The sequence below is a fragment of the Symphodus melops genome (genome assembly GCF_947650265.1).
Source record: "Symphodus melops genome assembly, chromosome: 12".
Taxonomy (NCBI): domain Eukaryota; kingdom Metazoa; phylum Chordata; class Actinopteri; order Labriformes; family Labridae; genus Symphodus; species Symphodus melops.
This window is the reverse complement of record NC_136702.1, coordinates 3,898,653-3,919,097: the sequence shown is the minus strand read 5'-3', so window position 1 is coordinate 3,919,097 and position 20,445 is coordinate 3,898,653. Positions and strand designations below refer to the sequence as shown.

At 42.1% G+C, this 20,445-nt stretch overlaps 1 protein-coding gene across 1 annotated transcript; it reads right to left on the bottom strand.

Moving 5' to 3' along the window:
- Nucleotides 1-1,043: 1,043 nt before the first annotated feature.
- On the bottom strand, nt 1,044-3,075 carry olig2 (oligodendrocyte lineage transcription factor 2). Its single transcript, XM_079357422.1, has 2 exons — nt 2,956-3,075; nt 1,044-2,578 (listed from the first exon to the last, which is right to left on the bottom strand). The coding sequence occupies exon 2, from the start codon at nt 2,561-2,563 to the stop codon at nt 1,718-1,720; it is 846 nt and encodes a 281-aa protein (XP_079213548.1). The 5' UTR covers nt 2,564-2,578; nt 2,956-3,075; the 3' UTR covers nt 1,044-1,717.
- Nucleotides 3,076-20,445: the final 17,370 nt, after the last annotated feature.

Genomic DNA, 20,445 nt, shown 5'->3' with positions numbered 1-20,445 from the left:
AATGAGAAGAATAAACAAATGCATGCATGAATATTCAGGGATTCAGTTCATATCGTTCCAGCCTCAAAAGCCTTTGGAAAACATTGCAACAGCATGCGCAATCTGCTATGCAGCTGCTACCTTCTTCCTAAAGTGTACAGGCCTGAACTCGTCACTTTTCTTTTAGTGCGGCTGCTCTAAAGCATTTTTGTTGCCATTTGTAACTCACTGCAACAGATTTTCTGTGCAGAAAAAGTCGGGGAGGTAGCACAGGTTAGCATTCAAGTCTTTACTGTTTAAAGAGATTGATTTACGTCAGGGATGAAAAAACCTTGTGCACAGCTGTGAAGGATCATAAACACACACTCTGTGATCTGAATATCATCCAGCAGCTCTGTACATAATTGTTTCTTGAGAGCTTGATTAGTTAAAACGTGCTTATTTTAGATACTTATCCAATAAAATGTCCACATCTCTCACTGAATTCTTGTTTTGTTGTTTTTTTTTTATTTCAGATATTCCTGTTTGATGTTTAAGAACTGGAATAGGATCAATCAATGAGTTATCTTGTTTTAAGATTTTTGAAAGGAAACACCTGTAGGCTGATTTTGAATTGTAACATTGCTCTGTGTAGATCATGTATTACAATCATGTTTATAACGTCTAGATAATTTAACCTTAAGTAACAAAATGTCTCATTTAGCCGAGAATAAAAGTCAGTTCAGTGTCATGATGTGAGATGATCCCTTGTGTTAAAAGACATTATTCTCTCTCTACATCCTTTTGCTACAATGACATTTTTACAGCCTTCAAATACAATATATACAATAAGTTACACAATAAGTTTAAGTGGAATTACGAATTTCGTAAATTAATAAAATGTATAAAGAAAACAGCAGTCTGATTTTGAAAATGTCATTTGACATGCTGCTGAAGTTTGTTAGTTCAGAGTTATTTTCTCTGCACTGAATCTGCTGTCTTTGTGCTGCTATAAAGCTCAGTTTTTGTTCCTTTATCAATAGACACCACACCCACCCCCCAGAAATCACCAAAGACCTTTTCCATTTTCCATTAATCATCTTTATTTTACATGTCAAATTCCAACATAATCAGAGATTCATCGGAAATCCCCCTCCAAATAAGTAAATAAATATTTTCTTTTTTTTTTTTTTCATTAAAAAAATAAAGAAGTAGTCATTGTTTGCAGAGATCGACAACCCATTGAGAAGGAAACAAGAAAAAAACAGACAGACAGAATAAAGCAGGTGCAACATGTGAGGGGTGGGGTGGGGGGTTTCTCACAGATTAACAAGACTCTAATATATAATATCTCCAACTATTTAAACTGAAGAAACCATCTATATATTTACAATCTACATTTGGGGTTTGAGTGTGGAACTTTTTCAGCCGCAAGCCCACATGAGAACTAATCACTGACTATTCAATTTAATCTTTAAATAACAGACAGGTGCACCTGGGCCATCAAAGATTTGAAAATGGTGAAAATTGAGTTTGTTTTTGCTTGAAGAGATCTGTGAAGAAACACTTGTTACAGTTAATGTTAATAACCATAAAAACACTAAGTTAGTTGCAAAACCCTCAAAAGTCCCAGAGAGGAGAATCAATGCATCAGTCTTCACCGGCTCAGCATGGACGCATCAATGATAAATTAAAGTTGTAATAATGTGGGCAGAAAGTTTGTAACAACCCCAAAAGTTCGTCTCCGTTTACTTTGGACTCACTTGGAGTCGCTGGTCAGCCTCGGCATGGTGACGGCGCTCATGCTGGACACATGCGGAGGCGGGACTTGGCACATGCTGCACGGGCACGGCATCCCTGTGCTGACGCCCCAGTGCTGGAAGCTGCTTCCGAGCGGCCCTGCACTGGCACCTGGAGCTTTGAGGAGTCCGTGATGGGGTCTGACCGAAGTGACGGCAGCGATGCCGGGCGCTGACAAAGAGGCGGTGGAGACAGCCGGCGGGAGGAGCGGGTGGTGCACGGCCGGGTGTGAGGCGTGAGAGGCGGCAGGGTGTCCTGGCACGGGTCCCGCGTGCGTCATAGTCCCACAAGCTGATGGGTGGAAGCCACCGTGGTGTCCGCTGCTGCCGTAGATCTCGCTGACGAGTCGCTTCATCTCCTCCAGTGAGTTGCTCAGCATCAGGATGTAGTTTCTAGCCAGCAGCAGGGTGGCAATTTTGGAGAGTTTACGCACAGACGGTCCGTGCGCGTATGGCATGACCTCACGAAGCCCGTCCATGGCCACGTTCAGGTCATGCATCCTTTTCCTCTCTCGGCTGTTGATCTTGAGGCGGATCGTCTGCAGCTCGCCGTCGGACATGAGTTTACGGTCCTTCTTTAAGGCCAGTCGGAGGGCGAGAGTCTCCTCGTCTGAGCCGGAGAGGCCGGAGAGGCCGGAGAGGCTGGAGAGGCCGCGCATGCCGGCAAGATCTGAAGGGGAGTCGCTCTGTGTGGACGACACTGCGCCGGAGAAACCGTGCACGGACTTTTTAAGAGATGACAGGAAGATGTCGTCCACCTCGGGGGAGGAAGGTCTACTCGACACGCGGCTCGTATCTGAGTCCATGATCCAGGTTCAATGCTGTTAGAAGAAAAACTACAGTTAATTTACTGAGACCAAAAGCCAAAATATCACGCGAACACAAGAAACTTTGACCGCATATCCTTCTTTCGATGCTTAAAATTAATTGCTTATCCCATCATCTTAATAAACATAAAGTAAAAAAAGTTGCACCTGACGTTTGCATTTAAGCAACAAAAACCCTGAGTGCATATGTATAAATTCGTTATCTTATTGAATCCTTGTTGTTATTCCAACATCAGTTCTTTACACTGTATCGCCTCTTGACATAAATAAAGCTGCAGGAAAACAGTCGTTAAATATGCTAAAATAACACTAAAAGTCGACTAGAATATCTTAACACAAATACATAGAAATATAAATTTTAAAAAACATACCAAGTGAGTTTTAAGTGCGATGGTGAGAAAAGCTAAACGTCAAATCCACTTGTTACTCCAGATAGTGTCTGACAGTCCATTTGGCACGCCTGCGTGAGGCTGCAGGGTTTTATATCAGGCTCGAGCGCACAGAGGCCGGGTCACCAGGACAACGCCGACTCTGTCCACACTGCCTCCCTGCAACCAATCAGTTCCATGCAGCGAGGTAGGAGGAGGGAGAGAGTGGGGGGGGGGGGGGGGGGTCCTCCAGCCTGATGCAATTACCAACACACTGCATTAAGTGAAATCGGACACACTCCCTCCTACATATGGCCCCTTCTTGTGGAAATATTGTCCCGCGCATGGATGGGTGTTATTATTATAACAATCAAATGTAAACTGCATTTTTTCTCGAATAGAAGTGACAAGTAATTTGCTGTATTTCAGATCCGGATAAAAAGAACATGAATTTGTTCGTGTTGAAACCGTGACCAAATTATTTCTTTAAAAGACAATTGTACGCAAAGGCTACTCTTTAGAAGTTCTAATTTCTTTGCCTAATGAATGCGGTGGTTTATTTTGACATATTCTGATTGACGTTAAATTTCTGCTCCCTCTTTTTTATCTTCCTAATTAAAACTCCATGTTGTGGTCTATCGGACCATAAAATGAGCCTCAAATGAACAGTAATAACGGGTCGAAAACTAATAAGCAGCACAATATGTTTCCCGCTTGCAGGTTTGGTGTTAATATGGTGTTTTCCGTTTTTACCCGCTGTCGACCAGCAGCTGCTGTTAAAGTGCATCTTTAACGTTAATTAATGAAGTGTGCAAAATTGTTTTTAACGGTTATGATCCGTAACATTTCAATTAGTGTCTCGTGAGCGATAGCAGTGCGGCCTGCTGCTCGCGCGCAGACGGCCTCTGGCTGACAGAAGGGCTCGAGCCGGTGATTTGCTCGCGGACCTAACTGAAGCTGACAGATGCATTGTTCAGAAACACGACAAGTTGGATTGTGCAGTCAGACGCAATCAGCGATAATTGCCTCAAGTTTGCAAAAGATTGGTCCGGGAATATCATACATTTACACTTGTTATTGCTTCAATGAAATGAGCAAGATAACTGTATTATCGTTACGTTGATCCAACTCAGCTTCTGCAGACTCAAAGTTACATTGACGAAGATTAACTTCGAAGTTTGTAAGGCTATTTCATTTTATAATAGGGCAACCTGCTGAGGATTGCAGATTTTTTTTTTTTTTAAGTATCCATTAAATCTGGCAGATTTAGTCTCCATGGATCTTAGAGCTCTTGATGTCCTAAATGTATTTGCTTTCTCTCTCTAAATAAATTAAATAGGCCTGGACATAAACATCTGAAATCACAGATTGAAGCTATACTGTTAATTTGTTATTTTAAGAAACATAAGCGACATAACAAAACATATAGCCTTTTGTTTACTTAATTAATTAATTATAAGTGTGTAAAATTATTCATTAAAAAATAACCAAAATATCATATAGGCCTTGATGTTGAAAATTTAGCCTTTGGATACTCTTTTTTTCATTATTCATTTCATAGCCTATTATAGTGTTAAGAATAAAGACTTGTGCTGTTGACACATATTACGCAGATATGAAACAGTGACCGGAACTGATGTCCGAATCCAAACGGTCCCTGCCAGCCAATCAGAAACTTTTCCTCAACTGTAACTGTCAGTCAGTTGTCACATCGGTCCGATGTAAAAAAAAAAAAAAAAGGTCGTTCCCGGACACACACACACACACACACACACACACTGCCCCCACCCTCAGCTATTTGCTTGTATTCTCCCGCCTGCGTCGGTTGCTTGTGTGTTTACTCCCGTTAAATAAGAGCGTGGTAATGAAGGCGGGCGAAGTGGCATTTTAAATCAGGAGGTTTGTATCTGTGCCACAGTTTGCTTCATTACACATTCCCACTGTCTCACTGGATTCACAACTAAGTCACACAGACGACTGGCATCTCTCTATGCGTGTCTTCCTCATCATTAATTTTTAGGGCAATTACGACTATTTGTCTACTTCGTAAATTACTGACATTTATGAGAAAGTACGGAGGCTCTAAAACTCGACAGGGTGTTTCAGAATAATTACCTAATGAAACTGATTTTCTTTTCTTAACTCCAAATGGATCAAAGTTATTGCATTTCCCACCTTTAATGTTCACCTACAAAATAAAATGATGTGGTTTTTTTAAGTTAAGGAAATGCTTTAGTCCAAACCTAGACTAAAAAAAAAAAATCTAATTAAATCAATCTAAAAATCCATACAGCTTATGCGGCATATAAAGATTTACACTTTTCCTCTCCTTGTGTGCTAATGTGGCTCTTCAAAAACACAATCGTATCTGTGTGATTTTTGGATAGCAGTCATTCTTAAAGAGCAGAGAGAGCCATGCAGTTGGATGTCCTTCAAAGGGGCCTTTAACCAAAAAAAAAGTATTTTCATATAATATTACTTTCTCCCCTCAAAAAAAGAAAAACACATTGCACCTCTCTGATTTCGACACCATAGACATTATGCTGCTCTACTTCACGCTTCTGCTCTCAGACTTTCAAGCAGATTTGGAACCTGGCTGCATGTGATTTGCTCCTATTCAACCACAAGAGGTCCAACCCTGATGCTGTTGGTAGAGTCTGGCTCACAGTCGGCTTTCACAAGCCACCTTGAAGGAGTGAGTCAGATGGGTTAAGGTCAGGATGCATTGAACAAAAAGTCAAGTCAACTTTTTCCAGAGCAAATTTGGAAACCCACATTCATCTCTCAACGGGCAATGCAATTGAAACGGTACATCACCTTCCCTAAATGTCAAGGCAATAGAGCCAAAAATATTTTTGGAAGCTGATGAGCTGAAACTTGATCTTCAGTTGATTTAAACGGGGGCCCTAAACCCATGATACACAAAGTTATGGAGACAACTGTGTCAAAAACATTTCCTACTCTCCTCACTGCCATCACCTCCTTCTTTCTGCCTCTTTCTGTCCATCATTCTGGGTGGCGGTGGGCCTGGTGCCGTAGTGAATACAAATAGTGAGGAGGAGCATATGTGAGCCATACTTAATCCTGCTAATCTGCCTCCAAAATAAAAAAGAAAGGGAACAAAAAAAAGCAGAAAAGAGAGTAGGGTGGAAAAACACGAGAGAAGGTTTCTCTTTCTGTCGGGGAGCTGACCGGCTGAGGCCAAATGAACTGAAAGACATGAATAATGTCCTGGCTCTCCCTCTCCATCCCATTCTCTGGAAATCTTGGAACGAAATGAAGTAAAATTCTCGCTTTTGTTGAAATGTGTAGTGAGGAACGTGAGATGCCGCCTGCCGTCTCCAGCTCTGCTGTTACTGTGAATATGTTTGTAACATTTACTTCTAGTTAGATTCACATGAAGATCTCCTGCACAAGTGATTTACTGTACTTTAGAAGACAGAGATAAGTGCCCAGACTGGAAGCAAAGTCAAATGAAAAAATAAGTACTTCCTTCCTGTCTCACTAAAATCTTCATGACAGTATTTTGAGCTGCTCTGAATGTGTTATGATCCTTTGGAAAATGTCACAATTTGTTAAGACATACATTTCCAAAGACACAGAGTTAAACCAGTGTCATTTGTTCTAAGTCACAATACCACAAGTAGAATAGCTCTGGCACAGGTTCAAAAGCAGGACACAAAGGAAAGAAGATGACCGCACTATGAGGGAGAAAACTAGAGACATAGAACACTTTTGCAAACGTGCACAGTCACTAACAGTGCATTTATCGGAATAAAGAAAATAAGAAAATATCACATTTGAAGATAAGCAGTCACAAAGAACATTCAAAGTATTTCTGTTTTATCATACAAACTGTATTTCACAATAGAAGAAGAAGAAAAAAAAAAAACGAATGAAAAGCAAGAGTGGGAAAAAAAGTCAAGTCTGAGCGAAGACGCTCATCTTTTTTATGGTTATTTGACCTCACTTCCTTCTCGACTCAAAGAAATCTTGTAATATATATAGGGATAAATACCTTATAATCTTGGAGTGAAAGGACCACAGAAATAAGGTTATAAACCCTATTTATGCTCCATCGGGGTCATACAGTGCAAGCAACCTCACCTTATGGTTGTTTGAGGGTCTGCGTTTCATCAGTCTTGAAACTGCAACGTCATAAACTATTGACATTTCAAACACAGAAATGTGAAACACAAAGTGACAGAGTAAAAAAAAAAGTAGAGTACTCTTAGATAGGGACACTCCTAACACGTGCAGCTCATCGAAGATCTTCCCTTTCTTAAAGGCTTGTGTCTGCAAAAGCCCAATTAACCAGCCTTACGCTAGTAGCTAATCTGGCTAACGCGTACTTCACAGGTACATGTGGGGTGAAAAGGTCACAAACGTAGACGGCCTGCGGACCATCTCACGCATGATGAATCCTGTGGACCCAGTCTACAGAGGGAGCCTCCAGTCCTCTGTGTCTCAGGGGCTGGACAGCGTTAGGTGATGCTGGCCGGGGGCTTTATCTCTACAACAGCTATTAGGTGGTAATTAAGTCCTAACACTGCAGAGCCTCCCATGGTTACTATAACATAACTGCAAATGGGAAGCTTACAAGCTCCTTTAGACGGCATGACAAATTGAATGGAACTCATTGGGCTTCAGCTATTATTCCAGCGGCCCCATCTGGCTGGGAAAAGATAAAGGGGATTTGCTGGAGGTTGTGAGGGGTTGAGCCTCCGTGCTCGGTGTGTGTGAGCGTGTGTGTGTGTGAGGGATAAGGAACGAGAGGGGGGTCCTGGCCCAGTGTAAGGAGTGTTTTGAGGGTTCCAGGGGGATTTTTTTTTCTCCCCTCTTTGGTCTGAGCTTCAATTCAACAGCCAGCCTGAGATTTGCTTTGGCCAAATGTTACAAATGTTTCGACAACCTGGTCTCTGATCCTCGGGGGTCACCCAGGAGGGCACGGGGGTACAACGGCTTAAAGCCCAGAGATTTAACAAAGCAGCATGGGGATGAATATATTCACACTTGTATTCACTCCCCGGGCCTCCAGATGCTTGTTTTAGGGAGATGAGGACTAGACTGAGACGCACTCTGCCCAAAGCAGGCCAGCTGGCGGTTTGTGTCCATAGGGCGTCCGTGACCAAACTTGTGTGGACAAAAAAGTGTCACGTTCACTTGAGTGATGCTGTCAATAGGGGAAATATGGTGAAATTATTTTAAGACCATTGAAAGGTTTTCAAATATGTTTAGAAGGGAATGAATGTATCAACACATCATATATCAATTTGGATTTTAATCTCACTCCAATTTTCATTTTAATTTGAAGGTGTCCACTGAGTGGGAAACTTGAACCACCTATAAAATCTATGGACTTTTTCCTCCAACTGAAACACTTAATGCTACGCAAATCATAATTGTACTCTATTGTGCACTCACTTCGAGCAAACTTATAAAAGTCTAAAAGGAATAATTATGTGAATGTGTCTCAAAGCAAGCAGCTTAGATTTAAGAGATAACCAATTTGTCAGAAAAAAAAGAACAATTAAGGAACAATCTGAATCAAGTGTTTTGTTAAATATTGATGGGTTTACTGACTGTCACATTTAAGGTAATTATTGTAGACTATAACCAGAACATGTCTCTGAAAGTTCACCATCTTTCCAGTAATCCTTAGCTGTTCACATCACTGCCCGACTACCTCATTGTTTGTCTATTGTATTTGCTGCTGTCATTATGGCTCTCTTATTCGCGCCCTTCTTACGTGCAACATATAACCTCCCCAACACTGGAAAATCTTTGCCGTTTCATCACCTTCTTTATCCCATCAGCCATCATCTGGTCAACCCCAGACTTCGCAGTTTGTCCAGCCTCTTCGTCCCATCAGCCTCAGACAACATCCTACGCCAACGCCAACTGCCAGCATCTGGACACCACTTGGGGATAGATCTGGGTGCTGTTCAGGGCAGACATCTTCAACCACCATAACTCCCTGTATAGAGTTAACGCGCCACAGATTCTCTGACATTAACTCAATATCACAGATGTAAAATAAATATTCATCTTAGTCTCTGAGCTTCTTCTTGAATTCTTTAAAATGCTCTGAAAAACTTCATGAAGGTCGGATGTGTAACTGGACTTCTGTATTAGACGGTATTATTTTGGACCGTGGAGAACAAAAAAAGATCAACCAAACGCCACCTTTCTGCAGGGGAATTTGCATAAATGCTGATAACATGACTCTAGTATTTTCAGGTTCTTCTACAAGCTCACTGTCCACACTCAACTTGTACAATAAAATGAAACTGATGAAATCTGTCCTCTTCGCTTTCTCATTGTTTTTGATCAATGAAACTGCTGGAGCACCATCATCTGGTTTGCAGTGGGATTTGATGAATACATTGTTCTAATTGGATTTGTCCATTGTTTAACCTCATTCTCTCTTTGAGACCTGGCCTTTTATCTTCTATAAACTCACAATACAGGTTTTGTCATCGATCTGTTTTTGTTGTGGGGTAAGTGAAGCTCTTAAAGATTTTAATTTGATCCCAGGTTATTATTATAATTCTTGTGTGGGAATTTCTTGGATTTGGGATTTCTTGCAATCTTATAGGAATTACCTTAAAATGTGCCAAAGCTAATCTACATAATTTATTCCTCAACATTTCCTGACTTGCCTAAAAACATATCTTTTTATCAATAGATGTCTGAAAACTGCTTTAAAGCAAAGTAATCACTCTATTTGGAATGATTTACTTCTAATCTATTAACTGGTCCATTTGACCTTGATCTTTCTTCAACAACAGAAGAACATTACTTTAACAACAAAAGAATCAAACGCCAAATTCATTCTGTTTTATTCATTAACTTGCAATTTCACCAGCAGTCCAACTCTCCATTGCGTAGCAGTGTCTTGTACAGAGAACAACTTGAGATCAAAGATAAATAAAAGACCTCTCAGCATCGACACTAAAAGAAGAGTCTGGGGTCTACAAGAGGCATTTTAACATATGTCCACCCTCGAAAGTTTTACAAGAAACCTTTCAATGGTGGAACATGGCTTTGTGTGAATGGACAGCCAAGACAAAAAGAAAATGCATCTATGTTATTGTTGATGTCGCCTCGGCCCTACTGAAAGTCACTGAGAGCCCTACAGTATCCTCAATGCTGCATTACAATGGGTGTAAAGGGCTCTAATGATGGGGATCTGCCAGGGTTAACAGGCTCTCATTCAGATGGCGATTGTCAGAAGGCCGGAGACAATAGGCTGAGGAATAACAATGGTGTACACATGCAGCCCAGGTCATCCCCGTTCTGCTGCAATTAGCGTCATATGGAGGGAGTGAGAGGCTGGGTTGCATTCCTTTACTCTCACTACCAGCCTCCTGATCCCATCACATACAAGCATCATCCCTAACAAAAGGGGTGGACTACTTTATTACCACCCTACTGCTAACCAGCTGTCACCCCCTCCTTAACTCCCAGCCCAGACACGCAGTTATATACATACACAGAAATGCAGTCAGCAAAACATGAAGAAATGTGGCCACACCTTTGGTTTGATTCTGGGAGCACTTGCAAGATGTCTTTTGTCTGGAGTGTTAAGAGGTCAACCGGGATTTCTTACAATTCTTACAGTCTCCTGAGTTAAACCAATTTAAAGGAGTACACAAAGAGGTCTTTTTTTAACACTTTGGTGACCAACACTTTGTTCCTTTCCTACTTCCTAGTGTGTCTTTACTTATGTGACTCCCTTGAGCGATGCAAAAAAATCACATCACACATGCAGCAACAAAACTCCCTGGAGCTGGACTTGATGAATGTGGATGTGAATGTGGCAGTAGGTGACGGGCTGGGTGGCAGGACTCAATCGCAGAAATGGGCAAGGAGCTCAGACAGTCAGCTATACCTTCCTTATGTGGTTTTCAAAATGCCTATCTGGTAAGAATCCCCAGGGAATCCCCAGAGAAATGTCCTATCTTATTGGCATCAAGAGAAGCAAAGAGGAGCCATACATCACAGCAGTAAACCAGCCTAATGCCAACACAACACCACTCAAGATAGGAGGAGGAAAAATGATAAAGGCCACAGGGCCAATGGAGATGTGTGTGTGGCGTTGGAGGGGGGGGGGGCACTTGTTAGTTCAACACACTAGCTCTCCTTCAATTCTTCACCAATTATGCTGTCATCAAGTCGTGTTGCCTTTTTGAGAATGAAGAGAGGGACAAAAATGAGGGCCACGCTGGTTTAATTAAACTAATACCAATTCATGTTTCACCAAGATGCTCGAGGCGTCATTATGGGTCCGAGGACAGAAAGGGTCTGTTCCTGTGTGTCAGTGCACGTGAGTGGATGCATGTATACCCATTATGTATGTGAGAAATTTTGAGTGTGTGTTTGTGTGTGTGTGTGTGTGTGTGTGGGAGTGTACCCTTACTTCCAGTCCACTGAGCTATGGTGCTGTTGCATACCCTCTGCTGCCCTGGTTTTGGTCCAACAGAACAGACTGTGTGGAGGGAAGGAGGGAGGTGATGGGAGAAAGTAGAAAAGAGGAGGAGGAGGTGGGGGCAGGTTTGGAGGGGGCTGTTTGTCACTGTGAATCGGCTCAGGGTGGTTCACATCATCTGGCCATTGATGGCCGCCCCTCCCCTGTTGTAAAACAAGCTCCTGTGGGCCTGCCCTAACACTGGAGGCATTGTGTCCCACCCTCGCAGAAAACTTACCACCCAAAGTGCTACTACCCCCACCAACATCCACCCACAGCATCCCCTGTCCATCTCCAACTTTTTTGTCATGTGACGATTGGCAAAATATGTCGTTGAATCAACAGAAACCTGGAGGAGATGATGGAGGATGAGGAAGGGTAGACCGATGAGAAAAGCAACAGGTCGCACAAATGAGGCTGGGCTGAAGGATGGAGGGAAAGGAAGCATCAGCAGCAAGTAGAGGAGGCTGAGGGAGGTTCACAGTGGAAGACTGATTTGAAGGGCTGGTGTAAAGGGGGCGTCCCCCTTGGTTTCCGTAATATGGAGGGCTAATGGGAAGATTGATGGATTGAGACAGCAAAACAAAACAAGGGGTGGTGATAAAATGTAGAGTGGGGGATATAGCAAGTAGGGATTGGGCTGAATAGTGTCTTGAAGCCTCAATTCTGAGGATGTGTGAGTGTGTGTGTCACAAGGCCAGGAGAAGGAGGAAAATTTACTGCCTTTGGGGGCAGGGAGTGGGTGTGACTCGTTCCCTAATTACCAGGGAGGTCTCGGGAGCTTTGGGTACAAGACAAGTGTGAAGGGTGGGAGAATGAGACAGGATACAAGGGGTTAGTGCAGGTCAATGCTGACCACCTAGGATGCCCCTTGCAAAAGACGCTCACCCCCATTCCATTTCGATCCTCCCCGGGTGCCCTGACTGAATGCTATAAATAAATACGGTGTCTTCGCCTCTAAATGCTGATAATTTACTGCCCATCCATTCCGTTCTGCCCATCTCTTCTCCATTTCTCAGCACCGTTGCCAGGCGGTGAATGGAGCACGTCCTTTGAGTTTGAAGGACCAGGCCTGTGTTTTCTGGAGGGGCTGTCCTCAAAGTCTGGAGCACCCTGGAGTGGAAGCACATACACATATGCTTGTATGTTGAATGCCACACATGCTCCTTTATCAGCCAGCTTTAAAACAGCAACACATGATGAGAGTCTGAGGTGATCTTCTGGGAGAAACCTGTGGTAGACACTCACCTAATAAATCAGAGATTAACATGAGCTTCAGGTTGATGATTCTTAACTCTGAGTCAAAGTTGGATTTTCTGACACCCACTGCGTTCAACCATAATGCTGGTCTGAGTAAAGTATCTGTTGGCTGAGCAGCATCCCCAGTTGTCTGGGTCCAGATAGGACGTCACCTGGGTCCGGATTTGGACCAGAGTCGATGTATGCCTAAAACATTTCTTTTAAACATCCATCACAGATGACAGATGTATTACTTGGTTAAACACCACTTTTTCTCTTTTGCCAGATATGATTTGACATTTCAGGGAGTCCATGTTAACCAAAAAAATAAAATGGGACAAGATCATGTGTAAAACGTATTTTCTAAATGCTTGGTTCTTGACCTAGTGGACTTAAAATGTTGGACCTGAGCACTGTCCTTTTGGGAACAACGTTTTCAAATCGGATAGAAACAATGGCCAAAGCTGCAGATAGAAAAAGCAAAAAAAGTTTTTCTAAGTTGCCATGATCTGTTTGAAAATAATGATTTCATTTAACTTCAACCACAAAAGTTACACATTTCAGTTTTTGATGTCTGTATGACCACTTTAGGTAGTTTAGATATAAGGATTTGTTGCTGCCTCCCGAGTTGTGTTCAGAAATCTCATCGGTCACCTCCTCCACATGCTTGCTGTATTTTGCTTTCTTTCAGTTTTCTTTAAGCCATCTGCTTCCCTGGCACCCACGCCTGCCTAACATTCACCTGGAGGGACAGAGAAAAAAGGGACGAAAACTAAAGAAAACATTGAGAGAGCGTGCAACTGAGACGGATCCTAATGTTCAACTGCCAGTGCTGCCATGGTGCCAATCACTCAACTACTGTAACTCGACAAGAGAACTGAGAGTGAAAGTCTCGACAGAAACAAAAAAACAAGAATTAGAGAGAAGGAGAGTGTGTTGGCAGCACTTACATCTTGGCAGAGTCAAACAGATTCCGCTGAGAAATTGTTACCCTAACAGGGGGCACAAGGACGGCAGAGGAGGATGGGAGGAATGGAAGGCAGAGGGAAGAAAATAGTGTCTGTTTTTTCCTCAGTAAATCAGTGTTGTTGAGAAGGCCTTGCCAGTAAAGAGAAGAAACGGCCATGGCAGCTGCACCCAGCTCAGTGCCTGCTGACAGAGAAGAGGCTTTTGTTTGCTCCACAGGCAGCACACTGAACAGCATAGGGTGGCATGGTCTGGAATGTGAGATTATTGTTTTATTTAATAGAGGCTGGGTCAAAATGGGGCACAGTGAGAGGGCAATTAAGAGGGACATTTTGTTGTGTGTGTACGTAAGATACGTGACAGCGCTTACCTACAGCCAATAAACTTAAAATCACTGTGAATTGTGAAGTGAACAATAACTTCTTGTTTGTAACTGTTCTCAGATCTCTATTATGTTACACTAACTACACCTACGGGCACATAGTGCATGCATAACTTGAATGACTTGGATCATGTATTAAATCTGTCTCTCGCTCTCTGTCAATTCAAATCAAATAACTTTGTTCAGGAACTTCTGTGAAAAAACGTGCACACAGCTCACGTGAATGGCAAGACAGCAATAAAACAAACCACACATGTCACATTCAGCATCAAAGTGCACCACAGAAAAAAGGAATTGTGGTGCAATTTGTCCCAAGCAAAGAGCATCATGTGTGACAAAAGACGTGTAAAAAAAGACCACAACCTTAATCATTAGTCTTGGCAACTGTCTTAAAATGCTGCTAAACACTTTGTAGTAATTGAATGCAAGGATGCAACAAACGTGCTGATCCTCTCCCTCTCTCACACACACACACACACACACACACACACACACAGTTTCCATTATCCAACAGTTAACAAGTCAACACCTGACTTCAGTCTGGCAGCACCTGCAGCGTGCTTCTGTTTGTCACAAGTGCATGTGTACATGTTTACTTGTGTTTTTTGTTTGTCACTGTGTGTGTGTGTGTGTGTGTGTGTGTGTGTGTGTGTGTGTGTGTGTGTGTGTGTGTGTGTGTGTGTATGTGTGTCTGCATGGGTGCATGTGTGTGTGAGTTTAACAGGCAGGTGGTAATGAGGCAGACTGTGCTAGGCTGGCTTCTATAATGAGGTGGCAGGCAGAGTGAGGGGTAGGGCCAGTGCCACTAATGGGCCCCTATAGCCTCTAATAAGCAGTAATTATAGTGTGTGTTTACCAAGTGGCTCCAACACGGTTGAAAAGGTTACCTTCACACATAACTACTCCATGGCTGGCCCTCCCACACAGGGACACTAAGTGACAACACAGGAAAGCACTTTGTGTGTTGGTTACTGTACGCGTGCTGGAATTAGCATGGATGCTGATTTTGGTGTTGGAGAAACTACTATTTGATCTTTTGGGGTATTTTACAACAATTTATAAAATCAGTTATTACACTAATGTCTTTGATTCTACCCTACAAGTTTCAGTCAATTCATATACTTTCTCTAGAACTTTTCTTTTTTCACTTTCAGATAAGCTAAACTGTGAAGCTGCAATTCTCATCCATATTTTGAAAAGAAAGGATTCAAAATAACTTAAGATATACAATTTCTGACACTAATTTAAATACGATTCATCAATTTGTGTATTGTATGAGTTTTCATTTTAACACTATGGATGAAGGTGATGCAGATGAATATGAACACGGGCACAGGGAAAGAGGAGTTGGCATATTTTATTGGTAAATAAATAAAAAATGAAACTGGCGGCAACAAACTATTGATACTATTTTTGCATTAATTCAAAATGAGAGTGCAATGGAGCCTTTTGCAACCTCAAAGAACCGCGCCCGGTTTTAGCTGACTTGAACGTCACATTGAACTGAAAGATGCATCAATTCAGCAGCCATGACTTGCAACAAAAGTTTTGTACATACGTACACTAGAATTTATGACGAGAACCATGACAGGCAATCAGAAGCTTTTTAATGCAAACATTCTCGTTGGCTCCATGATGGTCAGATATGCTCAGTAAGAAAACAGCCAAAAAGTGGCTATCAGAGAGAAGAAGACATTTCCCAACCAAATTTGAATGATATTTATTGTGGTACTGTCATACTCTGCGTCTCCCCTTTATTTGCACTCTGACCCCTACCCAACCTCTCACTGACCCTGTGAAGACACTCTGCATTTTAGGGAAGCCCTCTCAGTGACCTCATCCATCACAACACCAGCGGCCAGGCAGCAGGTTCGTCCTCTTTCTCCGGCTGCCAAAGCATTGTTTTCTTTCTGTCTCCTTCTCTGCATCGATACGTCGCAGTCATTCTCTTGCACAACTCTCCTTGTTTTTTTCTCTCACCTCATCCCACCCAACATGCTCAGCAAATTAATATCACTGATGGTGAGTTTGACCCCTCACCTTCGAACAGCTCCTTCCACATTGTCTTCTTCTCGTCATGACTTTTCTCAATTCTTGGACTCGCAGGGAGTGGTAGTGTCAAAAATACATTTCGATCAGAGCGCCTACATACTGATATTGACCGTCTACTCAAACTAAAAAATATATATAAACCAAATATTTGTGGATTGAAAACAGCTGATTGGACCATACAGGCAGTACAGTGACAAATATACCCTCATGAAGAACTCTGTTTGAAACTGGAATTTAATGGAGGATTTCAACACATTATTGCAGCGATGTTTACGCTTACTTTTTTTTTTTTAATTTGTATATTACTTTGTTTAGCGATAAAACAGCTTATTTTGATATGTTTGTCTTTTCTGTTTCACCATCAGGTCCATAGAGAAGTCGTTTTCCCAGTTTAATTTGAGGCTGTTCTCATTCACTGTTTGTGCTTTACAAGAAGACTCTAAAACTGAATTAGACTTACTAAAATACAAGGCAACTACTCCTCCCATACAGCATGTGGGAAGTCAGGTGACTAAATTCCCTCCAGGAGCGAACGCCAAAACATTGGTACCTTAAAAAGATCCTAGTATGAGGTCGATAAGAATGACTGTGTATACTGTAACTCCCAAAAGTGTCATTGAAAATCACGCTAAATGTAGCTAAGTTAATAGAATCATACACGTGTTTTTTTTGTTCACAATAAAAGTCTCCTGTTAAAACTTTGTTGCAAATATTAGGAAATGCAGTGTCTTCAGCAGCAGCTTAAAAAAAAAGTCTGCAGAAGAGAAAAAACTTAAACCCACACAGAGTCAGGCCTTTGCTTCAATGAGAACTGAGAAAAAAACATCTTCCGCTGTCTTGTGCACAAAATGTGTTTTCAGTATCCCATCACAGGCTCAATTGAGGGGCAGAATGTGGTCGAGTATGCATAATCCCCTGAATCGTCACTATAATGCTGTAACCTGAAAAATACTGTGATGTGACTCTCAGGTCACATCGCCCACCACTCCTGCACAGACAGCCTCGACCTTTACCCCATCTAACGCCTCTTGTTGAACTGGAACACCAACTGTGGGCAGACCTTATTATCCAACATCACTGTTGGATCTCACCACTGCTCTTGTGGCTGAATGCGAGTAAATCCCATCCAAATCCTAGTTCAAAGTCTAATGCAGAGCGTGAACCCAGACGCATACGGGGCAAGCTGGAGAGGAAAAGTTATGGTTTTACCGTATTTAATTAGTCTGAATATAAATGAGCGGTGTCGTCGTCAGCTACTCTGACACAAAGTATTTGATTACTAAAGGCTAAAGTGGTTTAATGAGAATAAAGAGATATGTGTTGTTATCCTCACATGCTTGTTTCTATTTGTTTAACACAGCAACGTTCAAATGCTTCACAAAGACAGGCGGAGGGAGACAGACCGCAAGCCAGCTAAACAAAGTCTTGTTTTTTGAGCACGATGCCTCTAAAAGGAAAGACAACTTAGCCTGATCAAATATCAACTGTCACTCATAAACACGGCACAAGCTTCTCTCTGCTTTTGGATCACTAATCCAACATGAGCAGCGGGGTTTCTGCTCTCTTTCATGGTGGTATTCCTCCGGCTGTTGGGCCCATCTTTGATGTGGAGATGAATGTTGGTCTTCTATCTCTCAGGCTTTTCTTATGTCATGAGAATAGCAAACCAACACAAAAAAAAAAAATAAAGTCTCTAATCTGGTGCCCATGCTGGGAAAGGGCCACAAGTTCACACACAGCACGGGGGGTCATGTGGGTGTCTCACGTGTGTCTGCTGTCTGCGTGTGGTTTTTGTCAGGAGTACAAGAAATATTGAAATCCTTAACTTAAAGTATGAAGTACAACATCAGCGTGTTAAATTAGTCACTTATCTGGTAAAATGTTTGCTTGCAGAATGTATCTTATCAAAGGTAAGATGATTCAGAAATGGGAAAACAAAATGATGTCCTGTTGAGAAGAGTATCACACCATAAAACATTTCCATGGGACTTCCCGAAGCTATGAACATACTAAGAATATGTTTCTTGAACGTATAGGGGTCTAAAAGTTTAGAGATCCATTCAACAATAAGCTTAATAGTGAAATGTATGTCACTTCATATAGTCTGTCAGCTCTCTTCATGTAAGCTCCATCTTCTCCTTCAAGCGGAGGCTACATGCGAATGTTGGCGTTATCACTTGGCCCATCGCTGTTTTTCCATGACAATGAAAACAAATCCAGCTTACACTCATTTCTGTTTTCTCTCAGACTCTGTATGTGTGAGAGAAAGCCTCCCTCTGTCCTCACTCTATAAAGGCTTGATCTCTGCCTCTGTTGAATATGTTAATCCATCTGCTGGTTCCCCCCCTTGCTCTTTCTCTCTGCCCACAAGACCCCCACTGCCCCACTCTCCCTTATCCAAGTAAGGAAAAGGGGATCTGGGATACTTCAGCAGAGGCTTGATGGGCCAGGACTTCATCCCCGGATTGATTATGTGAGGAGGAGAGAAGAGGGAGAAGGAGAGGTGCACGACGTAATCCTATTGCCCATCCCTGTCCCATATGGTGAGCGCACCGGCCTCTCCAGTGGTACAGTCAGTGAAGTGGCAGGGCCAGCTTGCCTCTCCAATCAGGGCACATTTTCTCTAAAGCTGCCCATCTCACTCTATAATGTGGGAGCACTGGTGCAGAAAAGACCGGGATTGGTGCATGTGTTTGTCACAAAGAGTCAACTGCCAACTGATTGCAATGTAATTACATACATCCAACCCAGTCACAAACGAGACTTTACACGACGGCTAGCCGACATTTAACAAGTCTGTGATATGAGCATGAAGACTCAGGTTTGCATTTGGAGTGATGCTTTATATTTATGTGTAAGGATAGGTAACTAAGCAGCTGATAAAGAACATCATCACTCATTACATTACAATGTTCTATAATGCTATTATTATTTATTTATTCTTTTTAGCTCGTCTTCACTTGTTATTTGGGTTTTTCTGTCTTGGTAAAAAAACGGACACTTCATTTTATCAAGAAAGAAAGACTTGAAAAAATTAAGTCATATATAATTACATATAGTGGAAATCAATGAAAATAATCAGGTGTCAAAAACAAATCAATAAACAGACCATAACCATTAACTTTTTCTTTGCGATGATTCTTGACTTTATTTTTGGTGTTTCTTCTTTTTCTCCTCTTGTCTGCAGTTAATACATTTTAAAAAGTAAAATTGTGGTGGCATGTTTACATTACCTTTTTTTTTTTTTTAAACTATTTTGTAGATAAAATAACTTCAAATTGGGAATATGTCTTCAAGCAGTAAGAGCAAACGGTCCTCACAAAGTGACAGGACTGTCATTTTCTAAATTTCTTTATGATAAAGTTTGAAGAACTGATCAGTTACATTCATCTGCACTGCAAGTTTACAGAACATAAGTCTGACTTTGAGCAATATCAATTGTGAATAAACAAAAGCAACTTTTAAACACATGTTCTGTCTCTGACAGTAGCCGGGTACATTAATAGAAACATAAAGAGTTTTAAGTGCATTATGTTACAAAATGCAACTTTTCAAAGTGTCTTCTTATTTCCCCAACGTCATATGAAAAACATAAACATCAGAGGTTGGTGGGGGGCCAGTGTGTGTGCGTGTGCGTGTGTGTGTGTGTGTCATTGAGGGTGGGGGGGCCTGGCCTTGTGTCAGCAGCAGTCTGAAACGTCTGTTCAGTTCTGGTAGAGGTGTGGGAGCCCGCAGGGAGCTTTTTGTCCCAGCACCACTGTTACAATCCACGTTGGCCATTCAGACGCAGCCATGTCAATTGGCATATGGTTGATTCACCCCCAATGGGTTCATATAACCAGAAAATGCTGCTTTTCAGAGACCTGCATTCTCCATCAAGCGGGTGAGATTAAGATGTAATGTTGCTCTCTCCCTCCACAACAGGGGGTCAGTGGAAGTGATGTGAGAGGGGGACGATTAGGACACATGAGCCGGCACAAGATGCCCCGGGGCAAAAGAGAGCGAGGCCAGAGAGGATGTTGGGCCTGCTTGTGTCTCGTTGTTATAACATAAAGCCAAGCCGTGAGACTTTTCTCAAGTCTAAATATGATTTTACAGAGAGTGCAGGGTATTATACTTATAATATTGTGCCAGCCAGACCGGGGGGGGGGGGGGGGGGGGGGAATGGCACCACAATATGCAGCAAAGGGCTGAAAGGCTTACGAAAGCACCTGTAAAAAGCAAAAAAAAAAAAAAAAGATTTCAGCAGGTGAAAAAGTCTTGATAGTGCATTTTGTCTTCAAGAAAGGAAACTTATACTGGTAGGCTTAATATATAGTGAGTCTATCTCAGTGCCCATTTCTTCCCCTCTTGTTTTGATTTGTGAAATGATCCCAACAAACTG